The sequence below is a fragment of the Argiope bruennichi genome, chromosome 9, assembly GCF_947563725.1.
Source record: "Argiope bruennichi chromosome 9, qqArgBrue1.1, whole genome shotgun sequence".
NCBI classification, from domain to species: domain Eukaryota; kingdom Metazoa; phylum Arthropoda; class Arachnida; order Araneae; family Araneidae; genus Argiope; species Argiope bruennichi.
The window spans coordinates 77269681-77290850 of record NC_079159.1 but is presented as its reverse complement, the minus strand read 5'-3'; the positions used below and the strand labels follow the sequence as shown (position 1 = coordinate 77290850).

The window sequence follows — 21170 nt, the reverse complement described above, 5'->3', positions numbered from 1 at the left end:
TTTGCATGCTTCCATATTTACAAATATCCAGTGCACATACAGTTAGATTGTCATGTGTTACTCATAATTAATGAGTAAGACATGACAATGAAATACATTCTGCACAAAAGATATCATTTTATATTAAAAAGACTTAGACAGTGACACTTTGTACGTATGTTTATGAGACGAATTGCTCAGAGCCAGTTTTTGCAGAAACACTGTGATCTCAATGACACCAGATAAGAAATTTTAGTGTAATTTAATATAGATTTATAAACTTTGCCTTTGTAATTGCAGTTATGGAAAAGAACATGTCTTGTTTTCAATCTACGGACAACAATCAAATAAATGGATAGACTTTTTTAGACAGTTCAAAATTGAACTAACATAAAAAGGTTTGCGTTTCAGAAAAGCAGCATTAAAATAAATATCAAACTGCGTAATAAATATGCGCATATCAACTATATTATAACGTGATCTTGATCATTTTTGAGTATGATGACAAAGGATTTCAAACGTTTGCCTTCTCACACCTTCCTTCCTCTTCCTTTTCTGGAATTTTCGAACTAAATTGCGCATAAAATAATGTTGGGTGATAACCCAATTCTATAAAAATAAATTTTATACAGTACTTGATACTTTGTATCAGGTTTACAAAGCGATGTACACTAAAAGTATCTGTTACTTGGTATCAGTTTTTGGATTCACTTGATACCGATTGCAATTTCCTCGACCTCATTCATTGTCAAATATACAGACGGACGATACAATATTTGTCTAATACAAAATATTAAATCGATATAGACTAGTCCACCGACCTCCCCAAGCAGCGTTATGAGCATGTTTATTATTATTTTTTTAATTATATGTATTTCATCCCTGGACATTACTGCCCTGTACCCCCATGTAACGGTGCACATACTACCTTCAGCAAAGTCTTTCCTTTTCTCTTTTCATCCATCCTTCAAGAACTCAGGTACATCATAATCAGCGAACTCATTCGAAGAAACATCCAATTTGGAATCGTGTTCATATCAATATCAACTATCATTATCGGTGGATTGCGAAAAAGGATATCCACTGAGTATCCGGTTTCAATCCGACGGATGAAAAAATCGGTTACTGGCTATATCATGTACAATCGAGTATCAGTGTCAAGTTATTACATCAAAACTGGCCACTGTAACACAACATTAGTATCGAATGAAATTTCCTAATATCAGATATATGTATGTACATTGCTCTTTAAATTTTACTGAAATCTCTAATCCTTATTCCTAATTTTCTTATGGAAATATTGGCCATCTCCATTTTTTTTCTTTCCCTTTCTCATTGTTCTTCCAATTCTTGTTTCAGGATGAAAGAAATAGAATTGCTTATTTTCACTAAGTCTTCATATTCTCCTCATTATTCGATTTCAAAATTGTCTTCCCAATGCTCCAATTTTTCGGATTGAAATTTAAAAATTGAAAAATGCCTCTATTTTTATTAATGCGAGTTAAATGCGTGTGAATTAAAAGAGATGTTATTTTCCTTGAATCATAACTGACATCAAGAGAAATATAATTACAGTTTATAATGTTGCAATTTAATCAATATTTTTAAAAATTAGGTTTTATAAAACTATTTTATAAGCTATTTTACTTATAATGTGTTTCCTTAAAAATATACTAAATAAACGCAAAAACACTTTTGCTTTGTGAAGCTTATTAAAAAGAAATAATTTTTAAATAATACAATAATAATGTAAAATGTAAGTTATTTCAATTTTTAATTTCTTTATGGTATTTTAATTATAATGAGTTTCTTAAAAATATATTAAATAAACGCCAAAAAGACTTTATCTTTTTGAAGCTTATTAAAAAGAAATCATTCAATAACAATGTAAATTACAAGCACATTTATCTTTTTGAAGCTTATTAAAAAGAAATAATTCGTGAATAATTAGTAACAATGTAAATTATAAGCAAAAGCTTGTATCAAAAATTTCAAAAAATAAATTAATTAATTAATTAATTAATAAAATGCAAGTTTTTTTCATTTTAATTTTACAAATGTTTTTTTATATATATTAACGATAATTTAATTGTTACGCGACAGTATCTATGTTTAAAAGTAATTGATTTTGAAATGTTAAAAATTTTCCTGAAAAAAAGTTTTTTAAAAATAATTATTTTTGCCAAGGCTTGTTAAAAAAAATAAACGATCAAAATCTGACTAATTTGAATTATTATAGAAACCAGTTGATTCTATCCAATTTAGGAAAAAAAAAAAAGATGAATTGTTCATCATTTGTTGATTTGACACTCCATTATGAAAGCATCAACCTTTCTCTCCGTCGGAGCATTCATCCGTAAAAAAACAATTTCCTCTGTCGTTAACCAACCGCGCATGCGCAATTTTCCCGCGAAAGACAACAGAACCGTTTGAAACAAGGTCACCAAATAGATATCCAAAACATTTTTTGTTTTTGTTTTTACTGCATTACACCGGTTTATAATATCGTTAGAATGTCATTAAAGAGCTAATAGAAAACAATTTACAGAATTTCAAAAATTTGCTTTGAGCGAATAATAATATTTTGAAGAGTGATAAGAATGTTTTGAAATTCAAATGTGTTGAATTTGAAATGGAAAAATTATTAATTAAACGTTTTTTAAAGATTAGTTAGGGTATTGTCAATTAACGTTTTGTGAAAGGAGTGTTTTTTTTTCTTTCTTTCGTTTCGTATTTCTGCATATCAGGCCTCTTAAAATGATATGAGAAGGCCAAGAAAATATAGATAGTTTTTGCAGAGTCAGTGCGTATAGGGCTTTTAAACTCATAAACGATTTTTTTCCTGTTTTATTTGATGATTATAATGCTCTGTATATATACTGTTCCGTATATTCTATATGTTCTGTATATATGTATTATAATGAAATATATTTTATATTATACATTGTTTATACATTTTATTTTATTTAGTACCATGTAGCACTGCAAAAGGATGTTCTTATTTAAATGCAATACGTATTCTGAAAAACAAAGTAAATAATAAATAAAGTGAAATAAATTACATAATTTTTCGAAGTCAATTTTAAAAGTATAATATTGAGAAGTTTTTTTTTATTTCGTTAGTAAAAGTAAATCAATTAACAAAAGATACAATCAGCTGCTCTTTTGATTCCTGCACTATAGATTTTAAATACTATATTTTATCAACAAATCCAGTCATTTTATTTTCCCCTAAAGATAGCCCACAAACATCAACAAAAGCAATATATATTTTATCGTCAGTGATCCAAACAAATGAAAAAACGGTACTTAATACAAAAAAAAAAAAATGTTTATATTTAATGAAATTTAATACGCAAGGAACAAAGAAGTTTGGTATTGTATTGACAAACATTCAAGGTCAAATGTGATATATACTAATGCATCGCGCTCGTGTCTTATCGTGCTGCCATCTGTTGGGGAACAAACACATAAACATGAAGAATGAATGCTAGCGCTTTATGTTGCAAATAAAATGCTTTCTAAGCAATCAGTTTTAATATTTAAATCGATATTTAATTTATTATCGATAATTTAGTTTATTTATTTATTTTGTCTTTATTAAAAGACAGAATAAAAAAATTCTTTTTATTAGCGGTTATCCTGAAAGTATTGCATCCTTCAATCGTTCATAATTAAAAGCTGAAATTTATTGACTAAATAATTCATTGGTGAGCTATTAAAAACTAACAATTAGGAATTTTGAATTCTTCTCGGGAAACCTATAAAATAATTCGAATGTTGAATCGAGCATATTTTTTTTATCATTTTATAACAGATAACTTGCAACTAAATAATTAATTGTAGGAAAAAAAAAAAAAAAATCTTAAGATATCAAAGTTTTTTTTTTCGTTATTAACTTGTAAAAAGCAATAGTTGTAGTTCATAAAATTGAGTTAGAGGTAGTTATTTAAAGTATCAATATAGCCTATTAATACAGGTAGTAAATAACTTAATTACAAAAAGGTAGGTAGTATTAAAAAATTTAGTGTGAATATGGATATGGAATGAAAGCTAAAAATGTAGCAAATGTAGAAAGAAAAAAAAAAAAAAGAAAGAAAGTAAGAAAGAAAATATTCCCAAAGAAGATGGAATTATTGACAAGATTTTAATTTTACATGCAAGCCAGGAAAAAAAAAAAAAAAAAAAACCCATACCACACACACACACACACACAAAAAAAAAAACATTTCATCCATTGTTGTTTTCCATAACCTAATTCATTAAAAACGGAATTCAAATTTTTTTTATCAAACAAAAGAAGGAAATGAAATAGTTTGGAGTAACGATATAATTGTCTCGTTATAGTTGAATGGCATTATCACTTCACAAAGCGTAGAAATTTGGAATTAAATCTAGAATTGTTATACATTCACGAAATATAAATGTTTAAAGAACCTTGTTGCCCATCTTGCATCATTAGATTTATTTAAAACCAATGATTGATGTGTATATTTTTTATGTGCTGATAATGTATCAATATTTCAAAAGACGAAAAACAATTACTATGATTAACTTTTTTTTAATTATATCATTAATTGATGCAATTTTTTAAAAAAAACTACAACACATTTTATCTTTAAATCAAACACCTATTTCTTCCATTAAATATTATAATAAAATTTCAAATTTATGCAATTGCCACAAATTTTTCTAAAATTTATTTATTTGAACCGTTGAAGACGATAATGAAATAAAATATTTCTTGATTCTGATTGGACATATGATTTTTCGATTCTCTTTCATTACCAACCCTTACATATGACCTTTTTCTTTGTTTAGTCGAAAATCTTGTAAAAACATTATTCTTGATTTTGAAATTTGATATTGTTTCACTCAAAATTTTCGAACTTTCTCTTCCTTGTAGCTCCAGATCCCCCTGTAAACCTGAACGTCACAGTGATGGGGGGCAAGGTGGCCGAGGCGATGTGGGAAGCACCCCGGCAGGGAGGCTATACAGGATTCAAGCTATCCTTGGTACCGCTGGCGGAGAAAGATGAGACGCCCGTGCGCAACCACTACATCAGCCACCACACACCATTCCTCCTCAGGGACCTGACTCCGGGGGCGTCCTACGAAGTACAGCTCTTCTCCGTATTTCATGGACAAGATTCTTCTGTTTTCGTCACCACCAATTTTACCACCAGTGAGTTTGTTTTCTTTTTTCATGCGTATAATCATTTTATGTGATAGTGAAATATAGAGGCAGAGGTAATGGATTATCTTATCGTGCACTTTATGGTAGTAAATAGTTATATAATAAAATAAAACATACAGAATTTGAATTATTGAGTTTACAGGAACAGATTCGCTTTATGCCTCTTGAGAGCAATTTTTTGTGAGAAATGATAGAAGCTGACGAACTGATGCGAACTGTAGGAAAAGGGAAAATATGATCAAAATATTTGCTATACACATAAGGCATCAATAATGAAAGTGGACCAACTCTTGATTTTCTAGAAGTTGGCCTAGAAATAATGTTTTATAAATACTTAAAGTGAACCCTTTGACAGGATCTTCTATTCTGTATATGATATTTAAAATTATTTTGATTTAGTCTGGTTTAAATTACATTTACCATTTTCTATGATCCTTAGTTGAGTTTACCAAAAATTGTTGGTTGGTCCACCCACTTTAGCTTTCAACACTTCATGTTAACAATAATAGAATTGAGTATGTGGGCGTCGTTACAAAAAGTCTAGCTGAATTTCATTTTTGACGTTAGAGTAGATATTCTGTGCCTCATTCTTTGACGTTGCATTTCATTGACTTGTATTAGTTTTGTGTGGTTTTACGATATAATGATTAGGATTATAATCAAATTAGTTATCTCACTATTATTATAAACTGTGACATATATCCTTAATAGAAGAAAGTATTTGCGTGATTTAATCACCGAATTTTAATTCCTAGGTGTAATTTCAACTTTAATCTTTTTTTCAACCAATTCACACCATAGTTTGTGTAATATACCATGCATACTCATTACAAACTGCTACTAACACTCAAAATTGCCAAATGTTTTAATATTAGCGATAATAAAAATAAAACCACTTCTGAATTAATAAGAAAAATTAATTCAGATTAATGTCATTAATGATCAAAAACAAATTGCCTAAAGAGATTCTGCGCTGACATTACATTATACCATGGCTACGTAAACGTTGACGTAGCATATAGCTAGAGAGACTTCTGATTCAAATGACGAAATAGGTCCAAGTGTACGTAAACAAATATAGTTGTGTATCTATCTTTAGAAATACTATAGAATCCAACAGAATTTTTTATTCTGGAATTTGATTGTTATTCCTTTGTACACGTTTCTTTCATTTTTGATAAAATGTGTCCTCTATATATCAACTTTAAGGAAAGAATGTTTAATCTTCATGATGATCCTAACTGTGCTACTGAATGCAAAATACTATTCAATTAAAAAGATTTCATTTGATCATTATATCTCAATCTAAATTTCAGAGCCAAATACTCCCGGTCGCTTCATCGTATGGTTTAGAAACGAGACCACTCTTCTGGTACTGTGGCAGCCTCCATATCCTTCAGGTATCTTCGACAAATATCGGGTAAGCATCGATCCTGAAGATGCCCTCCAGTCGGAGTTGCTCGTGGACAAAGAAAGAGATCCTCCGGGACCTGCACAAGCAGCCTTCTATGGGCTTGTACCAGGAAGGAATTACAACATATCCGTCCAGACTGTCAGTGAGAATCAGATCAGTGAACCTACCAGGGCTCAATACAGGACAGGTATTTGCAATTTCCCATCTTATGTAGAATTCTTATGCAAAATTTTTTTTATCTAAATTGATATTTTAATTCATAATGATAATGAATAAGTAAATAATAAGTAATTCATAAGATAATGAGTAAGTTTAATATATTCCTTAGTATTCTTATTACAGCTTGATTTGAAAATAATGAAAAAAAAGCATTAAAATAATTTGGTGCTACTCCGTTTGAGTTTTTTTGCTGCATATTTACAGTAAGAAATCTGAAGGCTAAAAAAGGAAATACCGGACTTTTCTCACATAATTTTTGTATAAACACTTAAATAAAATTATGGTGCATTTAGATAGGAAGAGTGTATCGCCTTATCATTTTGAAATTTGATTAACTTTTCAAAGTCAGATCGCAACAGATTTCATTGAGATACTTTATAATTTGAGGAAGATTATTCTGTATTTCGAAGAAAGGTTTTCAACTTGTTTGAAGTTGTCGTGTTCTGTAACTCTTTTTTGTGAAGAAAATAAATTGTCATATTGAGGATTGATATGCTGTGAAGGAATTTAGTTTTATAATAGGGACAGAATTAAAAAAGATAAATTATATTTTTTGATTTCCATGAGCACTAAGAAGTATTAAAATTTTTTTTAATTTTTGGGTATTTGTTTAAAGCATTCAAGGGATAAATCTACGACAAATTTGTTAACATTAAATAAACATAAAAATCGAATGAGCATATATGTCCAAAAATAAAAATAGATTAGAAATTATAATACTACTCAGAATATTAAAAGTAAAAAGAATTCCAATAAAACGAATAAGATTACTTATATAACAAATATTTCAATCTTTTTTACAATCAATTTAACAAAGTAGCTTAGGCATATATAGCTACAGAGTTACTTTGACTGATGTCCGTATGAATTTCCGTACGTTTCAAGATGAAACTTAGTCTGTATTATAATGAGGATAAAATGGTTTTAGATCTGAGCCAATCTATACTATATTCCAAAATTTAATTTTGGGAAGATGTTATTCTATGCAAGAAATTATGATTCCCACAAGCACCGTACGTTGGGAAGACACATTTCGTTTTTATACGGAAAGGATGAAACGTGTTTCTTAATGGCTTTTATTTTAAATTAAATCTTTAAAAAATGTATTTTTTAAATGAATAAGTAAACTTAAAATGTTTCTCTGTACAAATTTTTGTTTAAAAATGTCGTATTTGTATCGGAAAAGAAAAGTGTATTATTAGTTTATAAGTCTTTCCCTAGATGGCAGCAGCAAAAGGTGAATGTGATATGTTGGTTCTTATTGATTTAAAATATTATAGTTAATAATGATTTTTTTAAACAAAGATTTGAAGAGGGAAAATATTTCTTTTCTAATTGTTAACGCTGAAAATTAATTAGATTCAAACTCTTCACATTTTGTATTTCTAATATATGTATTGATTTTTCATGCGGTTATTTTGTTTAATCATAGATTATTTTGTATTCTATATAATTTCGCCGTACATGCATCAGGGAGAATGAATACTAATGGAAAGAAATGGTTATTTTTTTAAATTCAACTTTGGAAAATGCTTGTAATTTTTTGTTTCCCGTGCCGGCATTGTTTAGTGTATAAATATATATATATATTTTATTCTTTTTGTATTTAATGTTGTACGAATAACACAAAAATATTGTTTAAAATTAGTTTCAATCGAAATAATAAAAGAACACTCTTTACATTGCTGTATCTAATGAAATATTACTTTCATCATCATTAAAAATAATAAATACAATAAATGTTTTGCTCAAAAAGGGATATTAGTTAACATTTAAAAAATAATATGACATTTGTCTAAAAATGAAGCAAAATCTTGAATTGATATAATCTTTTTTCGTATATTTCAGATTCTCGTACATTAAAAAAAAATAACATATTAAACCAACTCATATGATTGATCTGATTCACTTATGGGTTATAAATGGAAAAAAACAAAAAACTTTTGTTTACTATGAAATTCAAGTTATTACAGATTTATCAAACAGAAAAAGTAAGCAACTGTCTGGAGAACGAAATTTTGAGGGTCTCACGATTTTCTTATGAAGTATTTTCAAAATAATTTAGTTTTGGGTCTTCATTTTATATGCCAGAGTCATATTCTCGAACATTTTCAAATTTTTATAAACTGGCATTAAAATTTCAGAATATTATTATGATTTTTTTTTCAATTTATATTTCAAATACTAATATAAATTTTAAATTAAAATCAATAAAATATGTATATAGGAAGTGTGAGAGGGGAAGGACAAGCTGAAAATTTCAAAATTTGTCTTAGGGCCTCTACAGAGCTTAATCTCCGGTTCTGGCTATAGAGCCCATAGAGAGAGCCTATAGAGAAAACTCTAAAGAGCCTATAGAGTTTTTCAGAAATATATTGATACAAAACTTTGATTAAGATCGCTTTGAGGGTATTCCATAGCTAATAATTTGTATTGTTAAATCTTTTTTTTTGTCATTTTATTATTAATTTGACACATTTACATCCACATGTTTTAATGTTTCTTTTCTACAGTGCCTCTTCCTCCTGTCAACGTGACATACGATCCTTCACGTTTAGCATCTTTTGCTTTCGACGTCCGGTGGGACCCACCCACAAAGCCCTGCGAATTTGACCGGTATCAAGTGGCGCTGGGTATCCGAAATACCGTCCGATACCTTATCAACAAAGATGAAGAGCGAGTGGTCACCTTCGATGAAGAACTTGAACCCGGACAGACTTACGAAGTTGTGGTCAAGACGGTCAGCGGGAATGTTGCAAGCTGGCCGGTTACAGCGAATATTACCACAAGTAAGTGATAACTCAACAATGTGAGTTAATTTGACTTGAATGGGGGAATTTTTATAACAATGAATAAGTTTATAATTAGTAAATCCATAAATTAGTTAAGCTCATAACCATAAATTCATTAAGCTTCCAAGTTTTATACTTTTCATAGCTCTAAAATAAATAAATTTTTGATAACACATCCTTTGAAAGGATAAAACTAATTGCATATATTTTATATTATCATTTTGATTAGTTGATTTAAATATATGTAATAAATGTGTAAATATATATAACATATACACTGTAAGTACATACAAATAAATATATATAACTAAAACTAAACTAAGTTAACAGCCCATGTGGGCCAAGGCCTACAGTGCCTATGTCTGCTTTCATGACCAAGGGCCCTGGGGTGCATGGCATATGTCCCGGTCAGGTGGGCAGCCTAACGCGAACCCCCCAGTGTTTAGTTCCAAGCATGCTTGGTTCTCAATTTATCGACTCACTGAAGAGATAAAAGGCTGAGTCGACCTTACCCAGCCCCGAGGATAAATATATCTAACACCCATAATAAATATTTTGTCAATCCGTAAAATTGTAAATCGCATATATATTGCCAATCAATTTAGGCTCATATTTTCCAGCAACATTATCTGGTGTATTGCATATCATGTAAACGTATATATAATAGCTCAACTCATTACTAAACAATAATTCAAAAACCAAAGATCGACAACAAAGCAGTAATTCAGTTACAAAGTTTACTTCTGTAGTAAATTTACAACAATATTTGTCAAACCTTGCCATTGCGATTGCATTTCTGATCCTTCTCGTGTTACTAGTTTACACAGAAGAATTTAGAAAAATTGTGCTTACTAAATGGTAAGAAAGAATGCATCCATGTGCCACAAGTTCAAGACGGTACTGAAATGTTAAGATACAACTATGTTGAACAATTGTGCATTTAAAAAAAAAAAAACTCTTTTGGAAAATTTTGTACTTTTTAGAGTTTCTATTATTTACTTAAGCTGTCTCGTAGTTCACTCTATCGTTAATTAATGGATGGGATTACAAACTGCATTGCTCCCACCGGGGGGGCACCTCAGATATGAGGACGAGAAGCTCTCAGCATGATGATTAGTTCTCGCAATCTGGGTGAGTAGGTGTCAGCTACCTCCTACAATGGCGGGTCGTGCTTCCAACGGGAAGGGTTGTACCGTGGCTGACGATACTCTTAAGATTAAAACTTATTTCCCACCAGTGTTGCTGTAGCGGCAGTCTGGTCAGTCAGATAAATCCATGTGCCTTAATGGCAGGTCGCATTGGCAAAGTTATAGCTAAGAGTAACATTGCGAAAAATATGTGCGCCGTAGACAGTAAATTTATTTGGGATACCTTATGTATGATAAAATGTCTGTAAGTGTTTATCAACGCAATATTTTCTTGTTTTTAATGTCTTTAGTACAAAAAATGTATTCGTATGTAACGAATACAAATCAGGCAGGATTTGGATATCCATGTCTATATCCATGTCAGAATGTGAAAATGGGCAATGAACCGAAGCAATAATCAACAATAAATAACCAACTGATCCAAAGGATCCTTATTATGAATCAGCGATTTTTTCATATTCAAGAGGAATCAAATGCAACTCTAGAGATAATTTACTTAATATTTTCTTTTTCGCTACCCTCATTCTGGAGCAAAGATTTTACGGCCCCAACTTCCTTCGAAACAGTCTATATCCATCTCAGAATGTGAAAATGGGCAATGAACTGAAGCAATAATCAACAATAAATAAGCAACTGATTTTAACGGAATTCTTCTCGGCGATAGTTTTGAAAAAGAATAATAAGGAATTACAATGAAAAAAAGATGTGTAATTTATGGAAACTTCAATTTAAAATCATTTAACAAGTTTAAAATGGTTCATATTATGATATTGGTATCCATGTTTTAACTTTTCTTCATTTGAATATGAAGACAGACATAAAAATTATTGTTCTCCGTGACTCTACTTTGTTAACTTGCGAGGAATTATTTTTCTCTGGAGGGAACATTTTATCTATAAAGTTTTTGCTAAAAATATTTTTAACAGCTTATTTAACTTATTAGATTTCCCTATTAAAGAACAGAATGTTGATCTCTAAAACTATTAGCAAGATGTAAAAAATTTTACGGGCGTTTTTTTTAAATTATTATTATTAAAACGCTGTAAGAATATTGCGCCTTTTAATGCTTAATATGCAATATTTGAAATTTGTATAAATATTGAAATGTTTTTCAGGACCTCTACCTGTACGAATTACGAGCTCATCTTCTGAACATGTTGGGGATATCTTAGTGGCATGGGAGCCAGCAAAAAATAGCACTCAAGACTCCTACAGAGTAAGTTTATTGTATTAGTATGGGGACCAATTATTAATATGTCTGTTGATATGTCTATTCATGTGCTTGAGGACGCTTTGCTTAAAAACTAAATAAGCGAATTTAAATACTTAATTTTTACATACAAAATGAACACAGTGAGTGAAAAATGCTATGAATTAAAACAAAAAGAAGGTTTTCATATGTGGTCTTTATATCAATATTATAAACCTCTATCAACTTTTTAATCAAACCCTAAAACGCACTATACTGTTGAAGTATACATGCGAATCGAAGGTAAAACATTGCCAGTAGTTGTTGCAGAACCTATTTTCACGCATATGGCACAAATTTGTATGTTTCAGGTGAAATACAATGACATGGAGGCCTTTAACAGTGGAGGCAGTTTGCTCGTGGTGCAGAACACCAGCATCAACTTGACATCTCTACTGCCTGGCAGGAACTACTCCATCAGCGTGTCCGCCGTCAGCAAGAAGATCTCCAGCGAACCGACGGTCGTCTTTCAACCAACCAGTAAGGAAACCATATCAGTCCCCTGAGGAATCGTAAAATAAAAATTTTCATAAAATAGATCTATATAAGTGTGCCTTCTTTTTAATAAATGTGATGGTTACATCAGAAGATTGTTTGTTGCCAACGTATAATTGCATTTCAAGATTTATAAATCTACGGGGAATATGAAGATTGAATCACACATGTAAGGTTTTCCAATAAAAGTTTCCGAGGAAATTTTTTGGAGACAGTAAGTTTGAGGCTCCAAATAAGTTGCCAAAAGATTTGATTTAAGATTTATTTTATTAATTTTACTTAAGATTTTATTTAATGCTGTCTACCCGCGTGTGATTGGAACAAATAAATGAAATCCACGCTGCATCAGCACTTTTAGGAAATAAATCTATGTTACCTTCAAATAAATAATGAAATGCAGACAGTTAACCTCACTAAAAAACATGATCCCCCCTACCTGAACTAAAATTTAGTGTTGTTTTAATATGAACGTGTGTAGGTCACGCATGCTATTTTATACTGAGAAATCTTGTTTCTCTTTTGCCGATGCCTCACGCTCACTCAACATTTCCAGAATTTTTTTTTTATGAATAGAAAATTTTAATTCATATTTGATTAGTAGACTGAGCTACAACTGGAGGATTTTCATATATAGACATTTCAATTTCTTAGATATGCTGTGTTTTACTTTGAAATATAGATCTTGAAATGATATTTTAATCTTTTATTTGCATTTTTCTTGTAATGGAAATGCCACTATAATGACCTTCCATACTCTTGCTCTAAGATTGGTCCATTTTTAAAGCGTTGGTGTATTTTATGTTCTTACAAACCACATAATGGCTGTTTTTATTTATAAAAATACTTCTTTACATAAATTTTTAAGAATAAATAATCCATTAATTTCGAGTTGAGATGCAAGAGGAACTGCCATAAACTTATTGCCAAAACGTGACACTTCTGCTTATCTTTAATGTTTCCGTCAGCTTATTTATTGGAAGTATCCACGGTGATGATCTCATTTCGAGTAGGAGGCTACCTTGACTCCATGGAGAAGAGCGACTTGTCGGTTTTGAGGTTAAACTTTAAACATAATTAGTTTTACCCATTATCGTTAGTCTGATGCAACATTTTTTAGCGATTCCAGAACCAATAAATATCAACCAAAAGCAATATTTTTAAGTAACTGTAATCAGTATGTAAAAAGTTGCAATACAATTATTTCAATCATTGTTATTTTTACTAATTAAGTAATTTAGAGAATTATAATATAATTTATTCGATATAACAAATTAAATAAAAGAAGATGATATTATCTATTTTATAGAAATAAAGTGAAAAAGAATATGTTATTATAAGTTTTTTATTGTTAATGCATTAATTGCATGATTATCCATTTTATTTCAATCATTGTTATTTTTACTAATTAAGTAATTTAGAGAATTATATTATAATTATTCGATATAACAAATTAAATAAAAGAAGATGATATTATCTATTTTATAGAAATAATATGAAAAAGAATATGCTATTATAATTATTTTGAGAATGAATATAATAACAAATATTGAATATGTAACATCATTATTTTTAAATGAATATAATTACATGAATGAATATATAACATACATCATTCATGCTGATAAACATTATTTTTAATTCCTTCTTGAAATATAAAAAACGAAATTTCTGGAGTAAAATATTATTAATAAATGATTATTTTGGTGAAGATATAGCCTATAACTATTTAGTAAGGAAATAGCATTCTGATACTTAATACGTTATATGTCACAGATTCACAAAAAAAAAAATATCTCAACGGTAATATTTTTATAAAATTGAAAGAAATCACTTTTTTAAAAACCCAAGAATATATATATATATATATATGCTGACGTAGTCTCATTTTCGGACCGGATGACATTAATTTCGAGACACAATTTTTTTGAAGCTCTAACATGTATGTGGACTTGGGATCAAGTATATTCTAAAACGTGTAATATAGAAATTTTAAAGGGAATGTCGACTCAGTTCCACATCATGCCGTTGCAGTTCACAACTAATAGATCTAAATTAAAATGATAGCAGTTTAGTTTTCAAAACTTACCTTTATTTCATTTCATTTAATTAAACAAACTAACACGTTACTCAGCCTTTAATTACCTCAAAACGACATGTCTATATGACGCTTAAAAGTTTTCACACTATATGTATTGTAGATCAAAATGATATTCTATTTTCAAATTTCTTTTCATTTTTTCTCTTTTTTTAAATCATTCAAAAGTGACCATGACTGAAACTGTCTTCCCCTTTTAATAATACTGAAACTGAACAATATGAAACAACCACATATCCCTTATTTTAAAATAATAGATAAAGACGAGAAGTTACTACGCAGTAAAATTAAAATAAGAACAGCAATAAAACAAAAAAAGTTAGCAATATTTTTTAGAATAATAATAATATTTTTTTTAATTTTTATTTGACAAGATCTGCATTTCGGTCATTAGTGAAGAATTGTTCTTTATCAGTTTATTTGGGCTTTTCAACAATCTGGGGGATTTCCTCTCGAAAATATCCAAACTCTTCTATAAACTTAATCATCTCGATAATTTTGAAAAGCTTTCCCCATAGAAATAAAATTCACAGATTTTATCAAAATAGTGGAAATGTCAATTGTATAATATGTTACATACTTTCCCAAAGCTTCTGAAAGGAGCATCTTTTAGATAACACAATATCATAGAAATGTTTCTAAGAATAATTTTTATATGAAAGTGCATCTGATTTTCTTTCTGCATTTAAAGTATATCTCATCTTAAAGTAGACGAAATCATTCTATTAAAAATAGGAAAATATGTTACAAGTCATTATGCAATTAATTTCACTAGCGTGCAGAGTATCTTAAAAAAAGGTCGCAATTTTAAATTTAACTTAATATCCCTTAAATCTAAATAATAAATAAATAAGCATTTTACTCTTGTATATCAAAAATAATTTTATTGCTGAAAAAAGTTATACTTTATTTTGGTTGTTTGCTGAGTCATCCAGTAGGCCCAGGTAGCTTCTCTCATTGTGGATATCAGGTAGCATTTTAAGTCAAATTTTATGATAAAAAAGTGTAAAAAGACACAATTTTAAAACTTTACTGATAACAAGGATCAAAGATTGATCTATCAAGTATCGTTGTCTCGGATTCATACACATTAATAGTAACGAGAATAAACACACACACACACACATACGCGCGCACACACCCACGCACACTTTAATAGTCTCGAGACTGAACACACACACACACGCATGCACAGATTAATAGTAATGAGACAAAATACACACACATACACACATTAATAGTAATGAGACAAAATACACACACATGCACACATTAATAGTTATGGGACTAATCACACACACGCACGCACGCACGCACTCATAGATTAATAGTAATGAGACAAAATACACACACATTAACAGTTATGGGACTAATCACACACACACACGCACGCACAGATTAATAGTAATGAGACAAAATACACACACATACACACATTAATAGTTATGGGAGTAATCACACGCACGCACGCACGCACGCACTCACAGATTAATAGTAATGAGACAAAATGCACACACACACACACACACACATATATATACACACACACATATATACAAACACACACATACACACACACGCGCATTAACAGTAACGAACACAATTGCACCATCCTGCTATCCGCTGTGATTCTAAAGCGTTCACGATCAGAAATACATTTCATAGTTAAAATAGGATCAATGTAAGCTTATGGCTAACTGAGCACACTTATTTTTCAGAACCATCTTCTCCTGTTATCGAATCTCTTCTGCCATCTGAATCAGGTGGTTGGAATCTGACATGGAAGTCTGATGTAACCAGTCGCCAGGACCAATATTCGATCATGTACATCCGCAACGACACACGATACTTACAAGAGAAGATAATCGGCCGCAACTGGCTGGTCCTCGAAGACCTCTTCCCGGGAGCCGGATATGAGATCAAGGTGTATGCCATCAGCTTTAACCTCTGGAGCGAACCACATTCCTATTTCCAAACCATTCGTAAGTCTTTTTTTTTCTTTTTGTGGTTTAAATCTAATTTATAATGTCCTCTGATAAATCTTGACAAATCTGCATTTTTCGTTATAGCTCCACTGAAGCCTCGAGGTCTTCAAGTAGTCAAGGCCAGCAACACGAACATGATCATTGTGTGGACAGCACCATCGGGTTCTTTGTATGATCACTTTAATGTAAGATACCAACCTGTTGGATCAGCGTTTTGGAGACAAATGGGTTAGAAGCGCTTCATTTTTGTTTTTCTTTACGATTCTTTTTGTAATTTATGGGTGCTTTTGATTTTTATTCCTTGGCAGTAGCCGCGAACTGACGTCATTGTTCGACTATTCGAGATGAGAAATGTTAATTGGTGTCTTTCGGTAATTTATATAAAAAGAAACAATAAAAATTACTTTTTTGGGGGAGGGGGGGGGGCTTTTGGAAAAATATCTGTAAAAATACTGTAATAAACACTGTTATTTTTATACTTTAATCATAATCTTATTATAAAATGTCTTTTTTTAATGGAAAAAAATTGCAATAAATAAATAAATAAAAACTGAAGAACAATGTAAATGCATTCATTACCTGACGTCCTAGTGACGCCGAATATTGAATTGGTGAAAAAAGTAACATTAAAGGTAATTTTTTTTTACCAAAAAAAAGAGACAATTACTATATTGTAAACCTCTGATAAATCTGATGAGTTTGGCGGTCATTCGAAGGTGTAAAGGCTGGCGATAAGGATATAAAAATACAAACTGTCTCTTTTAAGAGATGTCGCATAAATAAAATAAAAGGATCACAAAATCTTTCTTTGCTTATGAATAATTATGTTAAAAAACTATTATAATTTGGCATAAGATTGTTTCTGTATATTGTAAAGACTAATAAAATTGTAAATAAACCCACTTACGTCAGTAAAGTTCTATGTGAGCACACTTGGTAACTCGAAAAATATCAAAGCGGTATTTCAATTCCCGCCAAGTATTGTCCAACATTTAGCCTCTGATATTAGACACAGGCAGCTTCTATGATTCTAACTTCAATTATCGTTTCAAACATTATAACTTGCATGTTTCCCCAAACCTGACGATTTTAAATCATAGAGTTAAAGAACACTTCAAAACTTTTTTCTTTGTTAACACCATTTTAATAACAATCAAATTCAAATTCATTATTTCTGCAATGATTGCATTATTTATTGCACTAAAAGAATGAAGAATCCGACTATTTCGTAGAAACATTTTTACAATATTACATTCAATGGTGCCTTCGCAGTGATTTTTTGTAATCAAAACAAGACTTTATGATCACCTTAAATTACTGCATTTGTTTTATTGTTTAAAGCATAGGTTCCCAAAGTGGTCCATAGGAGACCACACGGGGGTCCACGAAAAATTTTCTGGTTTTCATAATAAAGAACAAAAATTTTGGCTTGGATTTACCTATCAACGTAGGCAGGTAGCATCATTCACTAGGTAAATTTAAAAAAGGCTATCAAACATTTTGGCTGCAGGCAGAAATCCCCGAAAAATATCCTGGGCTGTGGGAAATTGCGTGAAAAGTTTTGATAGCGTTTCCCTCGTCATATCTTGTCGAAAGAAGTTTTAGTGCCGTTACCAAACTGTTAACAAAAAAAAGGAGCAGATTGAACATCACAGAACGGGGAGATTTGAGATTACTTCTTACAAATCTGAAGCCAAATATTGATAATTTGCTGTCAATTCATCAAGTACATCCGTCTCATTAAAAGTAGGACTATTTTTTATTGTTGATTTACATTTCAGAGTTCATTGTTGATTTTTTGTCAATTGTTAATTGTTTGTAATAATAAATGTTTATAATTTTGTATAACCATAAGTATTATTTTAATAAATAGGACACAAGAAAATGTGCTCCTTTTTTTTTTTTCTTCTTAACACCCCCAAATTAGGGTGATATTTTTTAGGAGTTTTGGGAATACAGTAGAAATGTAGCAGCACGGGGTCTACCGAAAATAGTAAAACTTTGAAAGTGGTCCACGAGAAAAAAAAGTTTGGGAACCTCTGGTTTAAAGTCGCATATGTTGAGAAACGGAGAGTCTTGTTTTGCACCTGGTGTCATTCGTACTTGCTACAACGTTGGATTTACAGCAAAACTATTTTAGTGCCTTTAAATGGTAATCTGATCTATTCAGTGGCACAGCAATAAGAAGAGATATATATGTTCCTGAGTGACCGTCTCTTCTAAAATGTCAAGAGGCGCCGTGTAGACAGACATAACATTACCGCATTTATTTTGCTGGAAACTCATACACGGCACTGGAGACAATTTATCCTCCTTACGTCACTATATTTATGACTATTTCTTCTTTGTCAGGTAGTTTTTCTTTATTGGCGTTCAATTACAAAATACTATTTTTTTCTTCTATTGAAACAAAATTTAATAGTCTTTTATCTCATTTGTCAATTAATTTTGTATCTAATAAAGAATGAAGTTTCGGAGAAAAGTAACCTAATTTTACAAAGTCAGATAACATCTTATCACAGTCTAAATTTTTATATCACTAACAGAACACCCTCCTCAGATTTGAGCTCTTCTTTTAGATATATGCTTAAATTATCTACCTTTGCATTAAGGAATTGTGAGATTTTCCAAGATTTCCAATCTAGGATCACAGATTCATTATGTGGACTATACTAAATATTTTCTTATGTTAGTCTTAGAAAAATTATAAAGGGTTAAAAGATTAATCTTAGAAAAATTATAATGGATAAAAGATTAAAATGAAATATCGTATTAACATATTATCTTCGTAAAATTATTCCCTTATTGCTCGATAGTTCCCCGTATAATGCGATTAGTAAAATCCCTTGTTTTATGAATACGTATTTTTGGTATTCTCAAAGATGGGTAATTTAGCCACTTACGAATATATTATAAATAAATTCGTTACACTGCGTGCTTTCGCATAAAGCTTATTCACTGAACTTTTAATTATGGATTCTATCGTATTGGTGTTCCTTTTTTTAAGTATTTGGTGAAAAGAATGCAAATTTCACGCAAAAGAAACATTTTTTCGAATTTCAAAGAAATTACGTTCCTGAGCTCTAAAAAATAAAAGTGAGTTGCTTTTAACATATAAATCTCATCAATAAACTTGTAATTATTTTTTTGTATTGTAAATAAATAAATAAAAACTGAAGAACAATGTAAATGCATTCATTACCTGACGTCCTAGTGACGCCGAATATTGAATTGGTGAAAAAAGTAACATTAAAGGTAATTTTTTTTTACCAAAAAAAAGAGACAATTACTATATTGTAAACCTCTGATAAATCTGATGAGTTTGGCGGTCATTCGAAGGTGTAAAGGCTGGCGATAAGGATATAAAAATACAAACTGTCTCTTTTAAGAGATGTCGCATAAATAAAATAAAAGGATCACAAAATCTTTCTTTGCTTATGAATAATTATGTTAAAAAACTATTATAATTTGGCATAAGATTGTTTCTGTATATTGTAAAGACTAATAAAATTGTAAATAAACCCACTTACGTCAGTAAAGTTCTATGTGAGCACACTTGGTAACTCGAAAAATATCAAAGCGGTATTTCAATTCCCGCCAAGTATTGTCCAACATTTAGCCTCTGATATTAGACACAGGCAGCTTCTATGATTCTAACTTCAATTATCGTTTCAAACATTATAACTTGCATGTTTCCCCAAACCTGACGATTTTAAATCATAGAGTTAAAGAACACTTCAAAACTTTTTTCTTTGTTAACACCATTTTAATAACAATCAAATTCAAATTCATTATTTCTGCAATGATTGCATTATTTATTGCACTAAAAGAATGAAGAATCCGACTATTTCGTAGAAACATTTTTACAATATTACATTCAATGGTGCCTTCGCAGTGATTTTTTGTAATCAAAACAAGACTTTATGATCACCTTAAATTACTGCATTTGTTTTATTGTTTAAAGCATAGGTTCCCAAAGTGGTCCATAGGAGACCACACGGGGGTCCACGAAAAATTTTCTGGTTTTCATAATAAAGAACAAAAATTTTGGCTTGGATTTACCTATCAACGTAGGCAGGTAGCATCATTCACTAGGTAAATTTAAAAAAGGCTATCAAACATTTTGGCTGCAGGCAGAAATCCCCGAAAAATATCCTGGGCTGTGGGAAATTGCGTGAAAAGTTTTGATAGCGTTTCCCTCGTCATATCTTGTCGAAAGAAGTTTTAGTGCCGTTACCAAACTGTTAACAAAAAAAAGGAGCAGATTGAACATCACAGAACGGGGAGATTTGAGATTACTTCTTACAAATCTGAAGCCAAATATTGATAATTTGCTGTCAATTCATCAAGTACATCCGTCTCATTAAAAGTAGGACTATTTTTTATTGTTGATTTACATTTCAGAGTTCATTGTTGATTTTTTGTCAATTGTTAATTGTTTGTAATAATAAATGTTTATAATTTTGTATAACCATAAGTATTATTTTAATAAATAGGACACAAGAAAATGTGCTCCTTTTTTTTTTTTCTTCTTAACACCCCCAAATTAGGGTGATATTTTTTAGGAGTTTTGGGAATACAGTAGAAATGTAGCAGC

At 30.4% G+C, this 21170-nt stretch overlaps 1 protein-coding gene across 2 annotated transcripts in view; it reads left to right on the top strand.

The window, feature by feature from the left end:
* LOC129983700 (tyrosine-protein phosphatase 10D-like) overlaps positions 1-21170 on the top strand; it is a 175415-nt gene that overhangs the window by 87845 nt on the left and 66400 nt on the right. For both annotated transcript variants that reach the window (XR_008785438.1, XM_056093287.1), the window contains exons 3-9: positions 4886-5164; positions 6493-6777; positions 9323-9598; positions 11865-11965; positions 12310-12478; positions 16307-16570; positions 16658-16801. Coding sequence is in view for 1 of the 2 variants with exons in the window: in XM_056093287.1 (XP_055949262.1) it covers positions 4886-5164; positions 6493-6777; positions 9323-9598; positions 11865-11965; positions 12310-12478; positions 16307-16570; positions 16658-16801 (1518 nt within the window). In the remaining variant the exon portion in view is untranslated. The remainder of the gene's footprint in view (positions 1-4885; positions 5165-6492; positions 6778-9322; positions 9599-11864; positions 11966-12309; positions 12479-16306; positions 16571-16657; positions 16802-21170) is intronic.